The sequence below is a fragment of the Symphalangus syndactylus genome, chromosome 20, assembly GCF_028878055.3.
Source record: "Symphalangus syndactylus isolate Jambi chromosome 20, NHGRI_mSymSyn1-v2.1_pri, whole genome shotgun sequence".
Taxonomy (NCBI): domain Eukaryota; kingdom Metazoa; phylum Chordata; class Mammalia; order Primates; family Hylobatidae; genus Symphalangus; species Symphalangus syndactylus.
The window spans coordinates 58,018,163-58,035,147 of record NC_072442.2 but is presented as its reverse complement, the minus strand read 5'-3'; the positions used below and the strand labels follow the sequence as shown (position 1 = coordinate 58,035,147).

General features: G+C 48.7%; 1 protein-coding gene and 1 long non-coding RNA gene across 3 annotated transcripts in view; one reads left to right on the top strand and one right to left on the bottom strand.

The window, feature by feature from the left end:
• MYH13 (myosin heavy chain 13) overlaps window positions 1–16,985 on the bottom strand; it is a 72,548-nt gene that overhangs the window by 20,944 nt on the left and 34,619 nt on the right. For both annotated transcript variants that reach the window (XM_055256121.2, XM_063629437.1), the window contains 6 exons: window positions 11,964–12,081; window positions 10,987–11,110; window positions 9,275–9,411; window positions 6,716–6,971; window positions 3,083–3,325; window positions 448–624 (listed from right to left, as the gene is read on the bottom strand). In XM_055256121.2, coding sequence (XP_055112096.2) covers window positions 448–624; window positions 3,083–3,325; window positions 6,716–6,971; window positions 9,275–9,411; window positions 10,987–11,110; window positions 11,964–12,081 — 1,055 coding nt within the window. The remainder of the gene's footprint in view (window positions 1–447; window positions 625–3,082; window positions 3,326–6,715; window positions 6,972–9,274; window positions 9,412–10,986; window positions 11,111–11,963; window positions 12,082–16,985) is intronic.
• Window positions 1–16,985, top strand: part of LOC134735266 (uncharacterized) — a 48,761-nt gene that overhangs the window by 29,445 nt on the left and 2,331 nt on the right. Inside the window, exon 3 of the long non-coding RNA XR_010118260.1 lies at window positions 3,905–4,030. This is a non-coding gene — a long non-coding RNA (uncharacterized lncRNA). The remainder of the gene's footprint in view (window positions 1–3,904; window positions 4,031–16,985) is intronic.

Below are 16,985 nucleotides of genomic sequence, written 5' to 3'. Positions count from 1 at the left end.
AACAATAATGTCTTGTGATGGGGGCGGAAATGGTAATTTTCGTGGCCACAAATAGAACTCATCTTTAATAATGTTTCAACACGATTGGAGGTTTTGGAACCCAACGGACCTACAAGTGGATGCTAATAATAATGATGATGGTGATGATAGCAATAGTAGCAGCTAGGTTTTACTGAACACTTTCTGTGTGCTGAGCTTTCTGTGAAAACCCTCTGAGATGGAGCTATTCACATCGCCATTTCACAAGGCACAAACTGAGGCTTTGCAAGGGTAAGCAGCTTGCTCAGTATCCCACACTCCTTCAGGGTCAGCGTGGGGCTGAGATCTGAATTTAGGGATGCCGATTCCAGAGTCTGACCTCTCAAGCCCTGTGTCCTAGTTAGACCATCTCCTGTCTGTGCTTCCACAAGTGATAAATGCTAAAGCATAGTAGTAAAATATCCTCACATCATCTGTTTGCTGTTCAAGCTTGGCATTTATTTTGATTAGACCGTTGACTTTATCTTCTTCAACCTGAAGATCATCCAGTGTTTGCTGATGGGCCTCCTGTAGAGATTTCTTTTCTTTGGTCAATTTGGAAATGTTTTCTTCAAGTGCTGTCATTTCTTCAGAAAGGTTCTTTATCTGGGACAATATCAACACTGATTTAATATGGAAACGATTACGCCAGAAGCTTCCATCAGCAAAAGCTATTGCTTCTTTGCTCATTTTTCCTCTTTTCCTTTTCTTTTTGGCTACAACTTTTTTACCTCCTGGAATTGACAGACTCTCAGTTCTTTATCTTCCTTAACGGTCTATCATGGTGTCTCAAATTCTCCCATTAGGATTATTCATTTAAGGAGGGCATTATATTTTACAAGGAAGGGCACTTTTAAAATGCAAATATGCTACCTCTGAAGGGTAACACATCAATCTGTATTCACTCATAATACGTCTGTGGAAATGTGTTTGTTAGGTTGGCTGAATAGGGTTTAGAATGAGGCAGGAAGGGGAGGAGAGGCATGAGGTGCTATGCAAGAGAATTCACACCGGGCGCGGTGGCTCACGCCTGTAATCCCCACACTTTGGGAGGCCGAGGTGGGCGGATCATGAGGTCAGGAGATAGAGACTGTCCTGGCTAATGTGGTGACACCTCGTCTCTACTAAAAATACAAAATAAAAATTAGCCAGGCATGGTGGCGGGCACCTGTAGTCCCAGCTACTCAGGAGGCTGAGACAGGAGAATCGCTTGAAACCAGGAGGCAGAGGTTGCAGTGAGGCGAGATTGCGCCACTGCACTCCAGCCTAGCAACAGAGCGAGACTCCTTCTCAAAAATAAAGACAGACAGAAAGAAAGAAAATTCGGAACGGGAGTGCTGTGTTATCGGGAAGCAGGAGGAGGGCATCCAACACGGAATTTGAAGGAAGTAAGTGAAACCTTTTTCCACATCCAGCAGGCTTCCAGATCAGGAGTTGCTAACTCCTAATCTATGGGCTGAATCTGGCCGTATTTTCTTTAGTCCACATAGTAGTTTACAATGTTATCATTTACAATGTTACAGTTTATTTATTTATTATTTTGGTTTTTTTTTTTTTTTTTTTGAGATGGAGTCTTGCTCTGTCTCCCAGGCTGGAGTGCAGTGGCACAGTCTCGGCTCACTGCAAGCTCCACCTCCTGGGTTCATGCCATTCTCCTTCCTCAGCCTCCCAAGTAGCTGGGACTACAGGCGTCCACCACCACGCCCAGCTAATTTTTTTGTATTTTTAGTAGAGATGGGGTTTTACCGTGTTAGCCAGGATGGTCTCGATCTCCTGACCTCATGATCCACCCACCTTGGCCTCCCAAAGTGCTGGGATTACAGGCGTGAGCCACCACACCTGGCCCTACATTTCATTTTCTTGCATTTTTCCACCATTTAGCAGTAGGTATTTAATATTTGGTGTGCACACCCCATTGCTCCTAATGGTTACGTAGTGCTGCTCCCTGGTGTGTATCTACTACATTTTAGCTCTCCGTTTTCCCCGTGGTGGACCCTGGCACTGCCTCCAGCTGTCTCCCACAAGCAATGCCACTACAAACACCCTAGGACATGTCGCCTTGTGGACAGGTGGAAGAATTCCTTGATCTATACACCCAGGAGCAGAATTGCTGGGTCTTAAGGTATCTGGATTCTTAATTTGACTAAGTAATTCCAAATAACTTTCCCAAAGGCTGCATCAGTCTCTGTCCTGCTGGTACCCACTCCTCTCAGTCAATCCTTGGTGTTATCCAGTCTTCTGCCTCCTTCACTATCTGCCTGGCCCCTGTAGGCCTTCTTGTTTGCAATCCCTGTGCTTGACGCTATGGGAAACAAAGAAGAATATGAAACAGTCCATCCTCTCAAAGAAATGCTAGAAGTTTGTGATACAGCCAGGGAGGGTTGAGAAGGGCCTATGGAGCCGGGTGCAGTGGCTCACACCTGTAATCCAAGCACTTTGAGAGGCCGAGGTGGGCGGATCACCTGAGGTTAGGAGTTCGAGACCAGCTTGGCCAACATGGTGAAACCTCGTCTCTACTAAAAATACAAAAAATTAGCTGGGCATGGTGGTGCACGCCTGTAATCCCAGCTACTCAGGAGGCTGAGGCAGGAGAATTGCTTGAACCTGGGAGGCGGAGGTTGCAGTGAGCCGAGATGGCGCCACTGTAGTGAGATCTGCCTGGGCAACAGAGCAAGACTCCGTCTCACAAAAAAAAAAGAAGAAGAAGAAAAGAAGAAGAAGAAAGAGAAGGAGAAGGAAGAAGAGGAAAAGGAAGAGGAAGAAGAAGAAGAGAAGAAGAAGAAGAAGAAGAAAAGAAGAAGAAGAAGAAGAAGAAGAAGAAGAAGAAGAAGAAGAAGAAGAAGAAGAAGAAGAAGAAGAAGAAGAAGAAGAGAAGAAAGAAGAAAGAAGAGCCTATGGGTAGAAATGGGTAGAAAAGACGGTAGAGGACAGAACTACCCTTCGCCTTGACGCCAGCCTCTCATTTCTGGGCAATGTTATACTGACTGGACTCCTACGCCACCCTTTCTCCTCCTTACAGAGAGAGAGCGAGAGAAGCCTGGTTAAGCCCCTGGGGTTTGCGCACCTTGTTCTCTGTGGCATGCTTCTCCTTTTCAACTTTTGTCAAGGTCAGCTCCAGGTCATCAATGTCTCTCTTGAGAGAACAGCATTTATCTTCCAGATTCCTCTTCTTGGCAACCAGTTCAGAATTCATCTCCTCTTCCTCTTCCAATCTCTCAGTCAACTCCTTGACTTTTGCTTCCAGTAGGATCTTGCTTTTGATGAGTCCTTCACACCGTTCCTCAGCATCCATCAGATTTTCTGTTTCCTGAAAGAACCAGGTCATTTTATGTTTTGAATTGGCCTCTTTGAAAATGCTACAAAGAAAGGGTGTCACCCTCTAAAAGCCCATTATCTACACCTAAGCCAAGAAATGGGTCATGCACACACATGCACGCACATGTGCACACACTGCACACACACGTGTACATAAACTTAGATATCACCCATAAACACATTTTTTCTTTTTAGATGGAGTTTCGCTCTGTGGCCCAGGCTAGAGTGTAATGGCGCGATCTTGGCTCACTGCAACCTCTGCCTCCCAGGTTCCAGCAATTCCCTGCCTCAGCCTCCCGAGTTGCTGGGATTACAGGCGTGTGCTACCATGCCTGGCTAATCTTTGTATTTTTTGTAGAGATGGGATTTCACCATGCTGGTCAGGCTGGTCTCAAACTCATGACCTCAGGTGATCCTTCCACCTCGGCCTCCAAAGTGCTGGGATTACAGGCATGAGTCACTGCACCTGGCCTGTGTACATGTTTTTTTTTTTTTTTTTTTTTTTTTTTAACTACCAAGGACATTGCTTATAGAAATTCGCATTTAATAATTTGTTCATTTATTTCTTTAGAGACAAGGGCTTGCTCTGTTGCCTGAGCTGAAATGCAGTGGTGTGAGTATAGCCCACTGCATCCTCAACAATCCTGTGCTCAAGTGATCCTCCCTCCTCAGCCTCCCAAGTAGCTTGAACTACAAGGTATGTGTCACCATGACTGGCTTCTTTTTTTTGTGTGTGTACAGATGGGGCCTCTATGTGTTGCCCAGGCTTGTCTTAAACTTTTAGCCTCAAGTGATCCTCCTGCCTCAGCCTCCCAAAGTGCTGGGACTACAAGTGTGAGCCATCATGCCTGGCCTCACTTATAATAATTTCAAACAGAGGAGTTCGTGAAATTACAAGTTCATTTTAAAGAATGAAGCCTCTAGAAATCTGCCTCATTTGAACAGCTGGTCATCTCACTCTTCCTGCTACCACCAGTTGGAAAATGACTCATCTACTCTATGTTATCTCAAGCTGACAAAATAGTTGCAAAACATTACCATGTTTTAACTTTCATTAAATTTGTTTTTAAATGTATGCATTTATTTACTTTCTAGAGATAAGGTCTCACTATGTTGCCCAGGCTGGTCTCGAGCTTCTGAGCTCAAGTGATCCTCCTGCCTTGGCTTCTGAAAGTGTGAGGATTACAGGCATGAGCCACCAGGCCTGGTCCTTTCAACGGAAAATTCTGCCCATGTCTCCTTAGCTGTGTCTCCTCGAACCACAGAATAGAAAATTAAAAACACCCAAGAATTCGTGATTGAATACATATGTCCCAGAAGACGCTGCAGTGAGTCTCTTGGACAGACCAAGATCAGCTACTTCTGTTCTAAATTGGGCTATGTATTCCCACATAAGAGTATTTATTTATTTATTTATTGAGACAGAGTCTCACTCTGTTGCCAGGCTGGAGTGCAGTGGCACGATCTTGGCTCACTGCAACTGCAACCTCCGCCTCCCGGGTTCAAGTGATTCTCCTGCCTCAGTCTCCTGAGTAGCTGGGACTGCAGGTGCCCGCCACCACGCCCAGCTAATTTTTGTATTTTTAGTAGAGATGGGGTTTCACCATGTTGGCCAGGATGGTCTCGATCTCGTGACCTCGTGATCCACCCACCTCGGCCTCCCAAAGTGCTGGGATTACAGGCGTGAGCCACCACGCCCGGCCCATATAAGAGTATTTTAAGACACACACTGCAGAGTAATGCGTGGGAGGAGACTGGCAAGCACACGTGCTAATGTTTTCTATAAGCATGAGCTGTGTGCTAGGCATTTTACGGGAATTAACCACTCTGATTCTTCAACAGCTGGATGAGGTGAGTACTCTGACTATGCCCATTTTACAGATGAGACAATGGAAGCACAAAGAGGATATGTAGCTCGTCCAAGGTCACGCAGCTATCAGGTGGAGCATCTGGGATAGAAACCCAGTTATCTGGTTCCAAGAACTGTTCTCTTGTCTGCTGTACCTGGGAAAGTGCTCCTGTTAACTCACTATAGTGATTGGGAAAGTGAAAAGGGGAGTGGAAAATGCTCTGTATAAAAACAAAAGGTAAAATTATTTGGGGATTTATTAAAACGGGAAAATTCTAAATGCCTTCACTCTGTGAAAGAGACAATTATACTGCCCCATTTCTTTTCTTTTCCTTTCTTTCTTTCCTTCCTTCCTTCCTTCCTTCCTTCCTTCCTTCCTTCCTTCCTTCCTTCCTTCCTTTTCTTTCTTTCTTTCTTTCTTTCTTTCTTTCTTTCTTTCTTTCTTTCTTTCTTTCTTTCTTTCTTTTTTTCTCTTTCCTTTTTTTTTGATGGAGTCTTGCTCTGTTGCCAGTCTGGAGTACAATGGCACGATCTTGGCTCACTGCAACCTCCACCTCCTGAGTTCAGGCGATTCTCCTGCCTCAGCCTCCTGAGTAGCTGGCACTACCGGTATGTGCCACCACACCTGGCTAATTTTTTTTTTTTGCATTTTTAGTAGAGACGGAGTTTCATCATGTTAGCCAAGATGGTCTTAATCTCCTGACCTTGTGATCTGTCCACCTCGGTCTCCCACAGTCCTGGGATTACAGGTGTGAGCCACCGCGTCCAGCCTATACTGCCCCATTTCTTTGATAAAACTATGTATCTTTAAAGCACTTTTTTTTTTTGAGATCAGGGTCTCACTGTGTTGCCCAGGCTGGAGTGCAGTAGCATGTTCTCAGCTCACTGAAACCTCGACTGCCTGGGCTCAGGTGATCCTCCCACCTCAGCCTTCTGAGTATCTTGGACTAGAGACGTGCACCACCGTGCCTGCTAGTTTTTAAATTTTTTTTTTATAGAGATGGGGTTTTGCCATGATACCCAGGCTGGTCTTGAACTCCTGGGCTCAAGCGATCCTCCCACCTCGGCCTCCCAAAGTGTTGGGCTTACAGGCATGAGCCACCACGCCCGGCCTAAAGCACTTTTTACATATTATTGTAAATCATATATAGAAAATTACTCTTGCTACTTTGAATTGGGTTATTTAATTTTGATTATTTTTATTTTTATTGATTTTTAAAAGCTGTGGTGCATATACATATGACACATATATATCCCTCATGCCCACAGCAAAATATATCTAACTCTGCGATGACGGGGAGAAATCAGGGAGAGCACAAATTCTCTTTGCAGACATAATTTCCGGCATTCACTGCTTTGCTAAGCCCGGGACCAGGCATCCTTTTACGAGCAGGGTGGTGCTGCAATACTCCACATGACCACTGGGTGACACCACTGTCTCTCGAATAGACACCTGATGGAGCCCTCAATGTTCCTCCCCCTTTTCTGTCCTCCAGAGTCTGTGTTTTGCGTTCTCAAGTAGAAGGTACTTACAGACTGGACCTGCAATTGGAGGTCATTCTTCTCCTGCAGGAGGGAGACCATTTTCTCCTCCAGCTCCTTCCGGCGAGCCTCAGATCGGGCCAGTTCTTCCTTGGTCCTCTCAAAGTCTTCCTTCATGGTGGCCATCTCCTTCTCGGCCTCTGCACTCTTCAGCAGGGGCTTGATTTTGAAGAACAGGTTCATCCAGGGCCAGTGCTTGACGTTCATAAAAGAGCGGATGTTGTACTGGATGCAGAAGATGGAGTCCCTGTACACCCATTAGGACTCGAATTAATAAACCCAGCAAGGTCTGGTCTCTGCACCCCCCACCTGTCCCCGACAGACCCCATCCTCCATCCTTCTCGGTTAAGTGGGAAGGAGGTGCAGCCAAGCTTGGCGGATCCTCTGGATCCAGAGTAGATCTGCAAATGAGGGGCAGAGGAAACGGAGGCAGGTGCACAGGTTGGAAGGTAGGAGAGGGCGTGGGGCCACCTGCGGGCTCCTGGTCACCTGGCTGCCCTTTCCACCACCCTACTGAGAGTGCCCTGCCTGACGGCGTCGGTGACCTCCTAATGCTCAATGCAAGGAATAGCTTTCATTCCTATTTTATTGGGTCTTTCTCCCACATTTGATGAATTAATCAGCTCTTAACTTTTGAAACTTTCTCTGCCTTAGATTCCATCAACATTTTTCCTGTTTCATTGTGTTTCGTTTTTTGGGGTCCCTCTTCCTGCTGAAGAAACCCAGGACTTGTCCTTGATCATTTCCCAGTGTCTTGCCCTGGTAGCTTTGATCTGTCCTCACAATTTCTTTCTTTTCTATTCTTTTTTTTTGAGACTTTTTTTTTTTTTTTTTTTTTTTTGAGATGGAGTCTTGCTCTGTTGCCCAAGCTAGAGTGCAATGGTGCGATCTCAGCTCACTGCAACGTCTGCCTCCTGGGTTCAAGCAATTCTTCTGCCTCAGCCTCCTGAGTAGCTGGGATTACAGGTGTGCATCACCATGCCTGGCTAATTTTTGTATTTTTAGTAGAGATGGGGTTTCACCATGTTGGCCTGGCTGGTCTTGAACTCCTGACCTCAGGTGATCTGCCCTCCTCGGCTCTCCAAAGTGCTGGGGTTACAAGCGTGAGCCACCGCAACCAGCCTGTATTCCTAATTTCTACTGCTGTTTTCATTCCAGCATCACCCACATGATCTCTTCCCCTTCACCCTCCACAGCCTTATATTTACTAGCTTATGGATTCCTGAACACTGGCTTCTCTTTCCCTTCTTGAGATTCTTTTCATCTCCGTGCTGGCTTCCATTTGCTTCACCAAGCTCGATGCCTGGGAGTGATTCCTGACGCATACGCGATGGCAGTCCATTATGGCTCTGACAGTCAGAGCCACACAGGGGATCAGGGAACCAGGGAGAACAGGCTCCCTCCCACACTCCCCTCTCCCTCCAATCCCTGCAGGTGACCAGTCATCAATGCTGCTATTCCTTCTCTTGAATTATCAAAGGAATAAGACTTAAACGGTCCTTTAATCCGTGCCCTCCCCTCTCACCCATCAACCATGTCCTACTTCAGGTCCTTGTCATCTCTTATTTGGACTTCTGCCACACTGTGGCCTTGCCCAGCCATAGCCCTTGTGTTCACTCTCCTCCTAGCTGCCAGAGTGACGCAATCCTACCCCTTGTCTCTGCACACACCTTCTACAGCTCTCATCAATGACAGGGTGCAGCCTGGGTTTCTGAATGTGACACACGGAGACCTCCACTGCCTGCCTCTTGCTCTATATTCCAATGACAGCCACCTGCTTGTCGGGCTTCCTCCCAGACCACCCACTCTCAGGTTACGTAGAGCTTGCTTCAGAAAGTGCTTTCTTCAGCTGGGCGCAGTGGCTCACGCCTGTAATCCCAGCAATGTGGGAGGCTGAGGTGGGCGGATCACCTGAGGTCAGCAGTTCAAGACCAGCCTGGCCAGCATGGTGAAACCCCATCTCTATTAAAAACAAAACAAAACAAGCAAACAAACAAAAAACAAAAAATTAGCCAGGCATGGTGGTGCACGCCTGTAATCCCAGCTACTAGGGAGGCTGAGGCGGGAGAATCGCTTGAACCTGGAAGGTGGAGATTGCAGTGAGCCGAGATTGTGCCACTGCACTCCAGCGTGGATGACAGAGCAAGAATCTGTCTAAAAAAAAGAAAAGAAAAGAAAAGAAAAAAAGTGCTTTCTTCTTGCTGACACCTTCATGCCAACTCCAACCCCCTAACCAGGCTGGGGGCTTATTCTTGCCAGTTCCCTATCCCCCGACTATAACTCGAACATTGAGCTTGTTACAGGCATTAAAACCAGCCATGCACGTGTCTGCTTCCCACTCCTTTGTGACCCCGTGAGGGAGGGTTCATTTCTGTCTCCCCAGTGCCATGCAGAGCACCCAGCCCAGGATTGCCGCTCAGTAGATGTGGCTTAAACAAATGAAGGAAAGAAAGAGCAAGCACATGGATATCCCAAGACTAAAAGCAGGAAGCGACAATCAGCTGCTAAGCAGAGAGGGCAGGATAAGGTGGAGGTGAGGGTCTGTGTCACCTCCTCTCCATCATCTTCTTGAACTCCACCCGCATCAGGTACCCCCTACACACGGCCTGCGTGCGCGTCATCAGCGTCACCAGCTTCTCGTCTCTCATCTCCTCCAAAAGCCCCAGGAGCCCAGCTTTGAAAAACACCTGCATTAAAAGACAGAGGAGCCTTGATCTTTTCCCCCAGCAGATGTCCAGCCAGGCCCTTGAGGGGGCCTGTTTCTGCTCAACTCTGAGCCTCAACCCTCAGAGCACAGCAGGGGCAGCAATTCCATTTCCAGGACTTGCTTCTCGGCGGCTCTGGTCTCCTCAGTGGCTCCTCCTGGGCAGTGAGGCAGCCTGTTCCAGAGTCTGTTCCAGGCTGGGCGTGGTGGCTCATGCCTGTAATCCCAGCTCTTTGGGAGGCCGAGGCAGGCAGATTATTTGAGGTCAGGAGTTCGAGACCAGCCTGGCCAACATGGTGAAACCCTGTCTCTACTAAAAATACAAAAATTATCCAGGCATAGTGGTGGGCACCTGTAATCCCAGATACTCAGGAGGCTGAGGCAGGAGCATCACTTGAGCCTGGGAGGTGGATGTTGCGGTGAGCAGAGATCGCACCATTGCACTCCAGCCTGGATGACAGAGCAAGACTCTGTCTCAAAACAAAACAAACAAAACAACAACAACAACGACAAAAACAACATGTGTTCCAGGCCCCACCACCCCATAGAGACCAGTTCTGACTTAGCTCACGTACAGGAAACAAAGATGAGTCCAGAAAGAAACCATGGGATACAGTTGTGCCCAGATCAGAGAGATTCACAGATGCGTTGGCTTCACCCTCTCTCTCTGTCCATCCGGGAAGGTTGGTCCCACCCTCAGGCCCACTTCGCCCACTCCCTCCATAACATTCCAGGGAAACCAAGCACCCTCTGGGGCCAGCAGGCTCTTTCTTGGTGGGGACCCCCAGCCTGCCCGTTTCTGAGATGTGGATCTTTGGAGGCAGGCCAGGATTTGAAGCTGACCTTTGCCACTTACTATCTATCCATCCCTGTGTGACCTTGAGTAAGTTTCTCGACCTCCCAAGAACCTGATGAGTAAGTGCCACCCTTAGCACCATCACTCCCACCTCGCTGGTTAGTGAGGAGTCAGTGAAGTACGTGCAGGAGGCTTCTCACAGGGCTGAAACTCACGTGCTCAATAAATGGCAGCTACTTTGTCTTATTTTTGTTTTTTGAGACAGGGCTTCACTTTGTTGCCCAGGCTGGAGTGCAGTAGTGTGATCAAGCCCACTGCAGCCTCCATCTCCTGGCCTCAAGCAATCCTACTTCGGCCTCCCAAAAGCACTGGGATTAAAGGCGTGAGCCACTGCACCCTGCCTGTTAGCTGGTTTTATTGGTTAGAGTCATTCTCCTCAAGGCCTCAGTGTCTCTGGAGTCCTCTCTACGTTCTCCTCTCTCTTCAGCTCTTTCTTACCTCTGGGACACTAGAGTTCCCCGTTGGCTTTTCCTATCCTTGCTGCATGGTGGGGCTCAGGCTTCCAATCTAAGCTTTCAGCCACTTACAAACCAACAGGGAGACAAGCTCTGTCTACCTAGACACAGAGCGCCCTTTACCTGGGCGACTGGGCAAGGACAGTCAGGTGGACCAGAAGGGGAAGGGGATCCTTTTTCTGATCAGCTAACAAGCAGCCCAGGGCTGTGGGGTTACTAGGGGAGTCCCAGCCTCGCCTGCGCTCACCTTGGTGTTGCCGAACCTGAACTGCTCTTGGTCCACATCGATGGAGTTGAGGAGCTTCTCCGAGGCGTTTTTGCTGTCAATGAACTGCCCTTCAGGGATAGCACTTGCATTGAGGATCCGGTACCTAAGGAGAGAGGACATTTCCTGAATGGATTCCAATCCCCGAAAGGCTTCATAGCTGAGACCAGCCTTCTAGAATCTTCTCCTGCTTCAGCCTTAGGAGGAAGTGGAATATTGTACAGCTGGTCTGGGAGATGGGAATAGCTAGGGGTTGATTCTAGCAAGGGGGCTTGAATCAGCCCCCTTGGGAGAGAAGCAAGGTGGGTGGGAGAGAAGCATGAAAGAAGGTAGCCCAGCCGAGTGCATGGTGGGAAGTTTGCTTTCAGAGGAAATGGTTCTTTTCTGGCATAAAAGAGGCCTTGAAATCAACCGTGACCTGCAGGCCCTGGTTCTCCTACTTCTGGAAGGTCCTCTCCTGTCCTCCATCCTGGACAAGGCCCGGACTTGGGCAACCTGAAGGCGGCTCAGAGGAGAGAGTTAGTCTAGAGCTGCGGGCCTCAGCTGGGTGTGATTTGGCAATGTCTGGAGAGTTTTGATTGTCACAGCTCGGTGGGGAGGGGTGTGGTTTGCTACCACATCTCTGAGTAGAGGGCAGGGTTACTGCTAAAATCCTCCCACACCCAGCACAGCCTCCACAATAAAGGACGATCTAGCCTGAATGTCCATCGTATGGAAGTTGAGACATCCTGGTCTAGAGTCACAATCAGGCTAGAGGGTCTGGGCTCTGAATTTGGAACCACTTGGGCTGGCCCAGCACTCACTGTGGGCAGGGGATCAGTTCCTCTAACAAGAGATGAAGTCTGTGGAAACTCTGGGGGGCTTGGGAGCTCACCAAATATTCAGGTCAAGAAATGTCTTAGGGAAATGCAAAAGGTGCCCTCAGAAGGAGAGAGATGCACAGGAGAGAGGGAACCTACCGCTGCTTGAAGTCAGCATAGAGGATCCGGCTGGGGAATCCCTTCCTGCAAATCCGGATGCCCTCGAGGACCCCGTTACAGCGCAGCTGGTGCATGACCAAGTAGTGGTCCATCACACCTGGAGAGAGAACGTCCCAGGGGTGTGTCTGTGGCCCCTTCATTTGTTGTTGATGGTCTGAGGCACCATGAGACCCTCTAACACATCCACACTTGAGTGGGAGAGTCAGTGCCAGCTCCAAGGTAGAGGGCTGGGGGTGCCTGGAGCCTGCCTGCAGGTCCCGCAGTAGAAATAATCCCAACCTCTTGGGGAGATGCTAGCACCCCATAACCATGGCAGTAAGAGCCAAAGCACTGCGCTTTCTGTCCTCAGGCCTGACTGCAGCAAGGCTGCAAAAGCCGGCAGAGTGAGTATGGGGTGCACTAGGGCTTCCCACGGGATAACCTGAGATGTCTTCTTGCATCTACACAAGGACAGGATGGAAAAATCAGAGGAGTAACCCAGCAAAGAAGAGGAGGCCGGCTGGGTGCAGTGGCTCATGCCTATAATCCCAGCACTTTGGGAGGCTGAGGTGGGCGTATCACCTGAGGTCAGGAGTTCGAAACCAGCCTGGCCAACATGGTGAAACCCAGTCTCTACAAAAAATACAAAAATTAGCCAGGCATGGTGGCACACACTTGTAACCCCAGCTACTTGGGAGGCGGAGGCAGGAGAATCGCTTGAACACAGGAGGCAGGGGTTGCAGTGAGCTGAGATTGAGCCATTGCACTCCAGCCTAGGCAAGAAGAGTGAAACTCCACCTCAAAAAAAAAAAAAAAAAGAAGAAGAAGAGGCTGTGGGAGGGGACCCAGAAGGGGGTTGAAGGCAGGGCGGCGGTCATCTGCTGACCACTCAGCCCCTGCTCTAGGAATTGGGGGAGAAATGGAGCTTAGCTGGAAGGAGAGGAGCTAGAGGGGCAAGCCCCTTTGGGGAGGTAATGTGGGTGCTCGTGGTAACCAGCCTGGGTCAGGCACAAATCAAACTAGGATGGAGAAAATTCTGTCTCAGGTCTGTGTGAGGGGTTAGAGGATAGGGGCTATGGCAACCTGATGGCTTCTCTTTGTGGGCTCCCTAAGTTGCTGGGATGGGAGTGGTGGGGCCAAGGCTGGCTTTGACTTAACCTTAGGGAAGCTTCTAGAATGCCCACGTGCTTCCCTGGTAGCTGTGGGGAGACATTGCTATACAATTAGATGATTTTTAAGGCTTTGGTAGAGCTGCACTGTCAGATACAGTAGTGACCAGCCACATGTGGCTATTTACATTTAAATTCATTAAAATTAAAAATTAATTAACATTTTAAAACTTTTCATGTAAATGTAAACATTTCATGTAACGGTGGCCACCCTATTGAACAGTGCAGACATGGGGCATTTAATCATTTCTGAAAGTCCTATCAGGTGGTGATTCTCTAGAGAAAACATGGTTAACAGCAAGGAGAAAATGTCTCAGACATTCAAAGAACCGGCCAGGTGCGGTGGCTCACGCCTGTAATCCCAGCACTTGGGAGGCCGAGGTGGGCGGATCACCTGAGGTCAGGAGTTCAAGACCAGCCCGGCCAACATGGTGAAACTCCATCTCTACTAAAAATACAAAAATTAGTCAGGTGTGGTGGCAGGTGCCTGTAGTCTCAGCTACTCGGGAGGCTGAGTCAAGAGAATCGCTTGAACCCGGGAGGCAGAGGTTGCAGTGAGCCGAGATTGTGCCACTGCACTCCAACCTGGGTGACAGAGCAAGACTCAGTCTCAAATAAATAAATAAATAAATACAATAATTAAAAAATTCATAGAGCTGCCGATATGGAGAGAACCTTAGAAATGGTCTAATTCGACTCCCATGAGCTCTCAGATGATGATTCTGAGTGGTTAAGATCCCAGCTGTGCCATTTACTAGCTTCGCGTACTTGGCCTGTCTCTGCCTCAATTTCTTTATTTGTAAAATAAGGATAATAATGTAGGTTGAGCATCCCGAATCAGAAAACTCAAAACCTGAAAACTTTTGAGCTCCAACTTGATGCCACAAGTGGAGAATTCCACAACTGACCTCATGAGGCAGGTCGCAGCCAAAACTGTTTCACGTACAAAATTATGTAAAATATTGTATAAAATTACCTTAGGGCTATGTGTATAAGACCCATATGAAACAGATGAATTTTGTCTTTAGACTTGGTCCCATCCCCAAGACATCTCATTAGGCACATATAAATATTCCAATATCCACAGAAATTTAAAATTCACAACACTCGTGGTCCCAAGCATTTCAGATAAAGGGATATTCAACCTGTAGTATCTTCTTCATCAGGCGGTTGAGGATTACGTGAGTTAAGATGAGTACAGACCGGGTGTGGTGGCTCACGCCTGTAATCCCAGCACTTTGGGAGGCTGAGGTGGGCGGATCGCCTGAGGTCAGGAGTTCGAGACCACCCTGGCCAACATGGTGAAACCTCGTCTCTACTAAAAATACAAAAACTTAGCTGGGTGTGGTGGTGCGTCCCTGTAATCCCAGCTACTCAGGAGGCTGAGGCAGGAGGATTGCTTAAACTGGGGAGGCAGAGGTTGCAGTGAGCTGAGATGGTGCCACTGCACTCCAGCCTGAGCGACAGAGTGAGACCCTGTCTTGAAAAAAAAAAAAGAGAGAAAAAAGATGAGTACAAAGGTTAAAATGGTGAAAGCAGGCATGATTAACACTTGCTTTAACATGTGGCTGAGGCCTCTTTCTTCTTAAGCGCCAGGAGCAGAGAGAAAAAGGCATAGTAACAAGAAATGGAAGCTTCTAGAGCCAGAAGAAAGCTGAAAGGACCATCATTTTACGGTGGGGAGGCCAGAGATGCCACCATGCTTGCCAGGCTGTCCATCCTGTCAGGGGTCGTGTCCCACTCAGACTGGGAGATCTTTTCTAATTCCCGCAGAGGCATCCTATGGGGTAGCAGGGCCCTGGGGGAGACTGAGGCCCAGAGAGGTGAAGGGCTTTGCAAGGCTGTAGCAGAGCCGAGACGGCACTCTCCTCTCTCACACGGCCCCTCTGGGTTGTGCAGACTCAGAATCCTGAGCTGAGTTCTCTTAGGGCCTGCTTTGTTTTTCCTTAAACCCGGCCTGAGATGTTTTCTATCAGGTCCATGTAAAGGGCCTCCTTTGCTTTTGTACCAACGCGTAAAACTTCTAAAAATTTCCCTGAGCTATTCTCTCATTCTTCTGCGCTAGCTGCTGAAGGGCTTTTCCTCTTTATTTCTCCAAGTGTATCACTTCCATCCCACTCCTTTCTCCAGCCATCTTGGCCTCCGTGGGCAGTGGTATTAGCCATGCTTTTGAAATACGCTGTATCTTATGATGCTCCGGCATCACGGGGCCTCGCTGGCTCAGGAGAGACTGCCCTTCCCGGGGCTAGCTATTCCGGGAGATGGCAAAAAAGTCTCCCGCAGGCACATCTTTCACATGCAAACCAGCCATCCAAAGCCCTTAACCCCCGACCCCTACCTTTATCAGGCTCTCACAGGGCTCTTACACTCTGGGCCAATATTTCCCTGTCCTGGTCACCTCAGGGCCCCGGGTACCGGCCAACTTGAGAAAGTCCCTACATTTTGAAGCCTGCTGAAACCATTCAAACTTGCCAGTGCTGAACCTGCTTGGCCTGTTCATGCTGCCTCGCCCACTCCATCCCATGGGAATGACCCTCGAGGCTCTGGCCTGTAATTTCTCCTTACTCCCTCACCCCCAAATCTAGCCCTGGTGCTTCCCCTCGTGGCCGTCTGTGGCAGGCCCTCTCCTCTTGAGCACTGTGTCTTTTTTTTTTGAGACGGAGTCTCCCTCTGTCAATGAGGCCGGAGTGCAGTGGCGCAATCTCGGCTCACTGCAACCTCCGCCTCCCAGGTACAAGCAATTCGGCCTCAGCCTCCCAAGTAGCTGGGATTACAGGTGCGTGCCACCACGCCAGGCTAATTTTTGTATTTTTAGTAGAGACATGGTTTCGCCATGTTAGGCTGGTCTCAAACTCCTGACCTCAGGTGATCCACCCACCTCAACCTCCCAAAGTGTTGGGATTATAGGCGTGAGCCACCGTGCCTGGCCGTGACTGTCTTTTTAATGGTAACCATCTTCTGGTTGGTTGGCCTCACCATCCCTTAACAATAATAAAACCTACATTTAAAAACAGCAGCGAGCCAGCTTTTGGTGAGTCAGCAGCACAGACTTAGCAGGCCCCAGGTTTGCTGCAAGAGGAGAATGAGAGGAGTAGAGGCTGGAGCCTGCTCCCAAGTGGCCCTTGTTCAGCAGGCGAGCAGAGGACCTGTGCCCGTGAAGCCCCGGAGGATTCAGGAGAACAACTAGCAAGCCCTGTATGTGCCTGTGGGTGGGGAGGGACTTGAGATTTGATCATGGATCATGACTCCCAGCCCCTGCTCTAGGTGCCCTGCGGTGAGGCATGGAAATCTCCATAGTCTCTAATCTTCTAGAAAATAAAGAGGGCACACTAGGTGCTTTCTAAGGTGTCACCAGGCTTCTGTATCAATGTTGGGCTAGTCCCAGAAATTGACATGAAAACAGAAAGTTAGGTGCTTGACCAAGGAGAAGCAAACACAACAGGAAGGGACAGACATTTCAGCAACATTTACCTTCCCAAAGAAAATGTAGGGCCAGGCGTGGTGGCTCACGCCTGTAATCCCAGCACTTTGGGAGGCTGAGGTGGGCAGATCACGAGGTCAGGAGATTGAGACCATCCTGGCCAACATGGTGAAACCCCGTCTCTACTAAAAATACAAAAATTAGCTGGGCGTGGTGGCACATGCCTGTAGTCCCAGCTACTCGGGAGGCTGAGGTAGGAGAATAGCTTGAACCAGGGAGTCGGAGGTTGCAATGAGCCGAGATCATACCACTGCACTCCAGCCTAGAGACACAGCGAGACTCTGTCTCAAAAAAAAAAAAAAAAAAAAAATGTAAGCCAGTGGATTACCAAAAGCATTCCTCCCAGAGGCACAGTTTGAAGCCAACCCCACT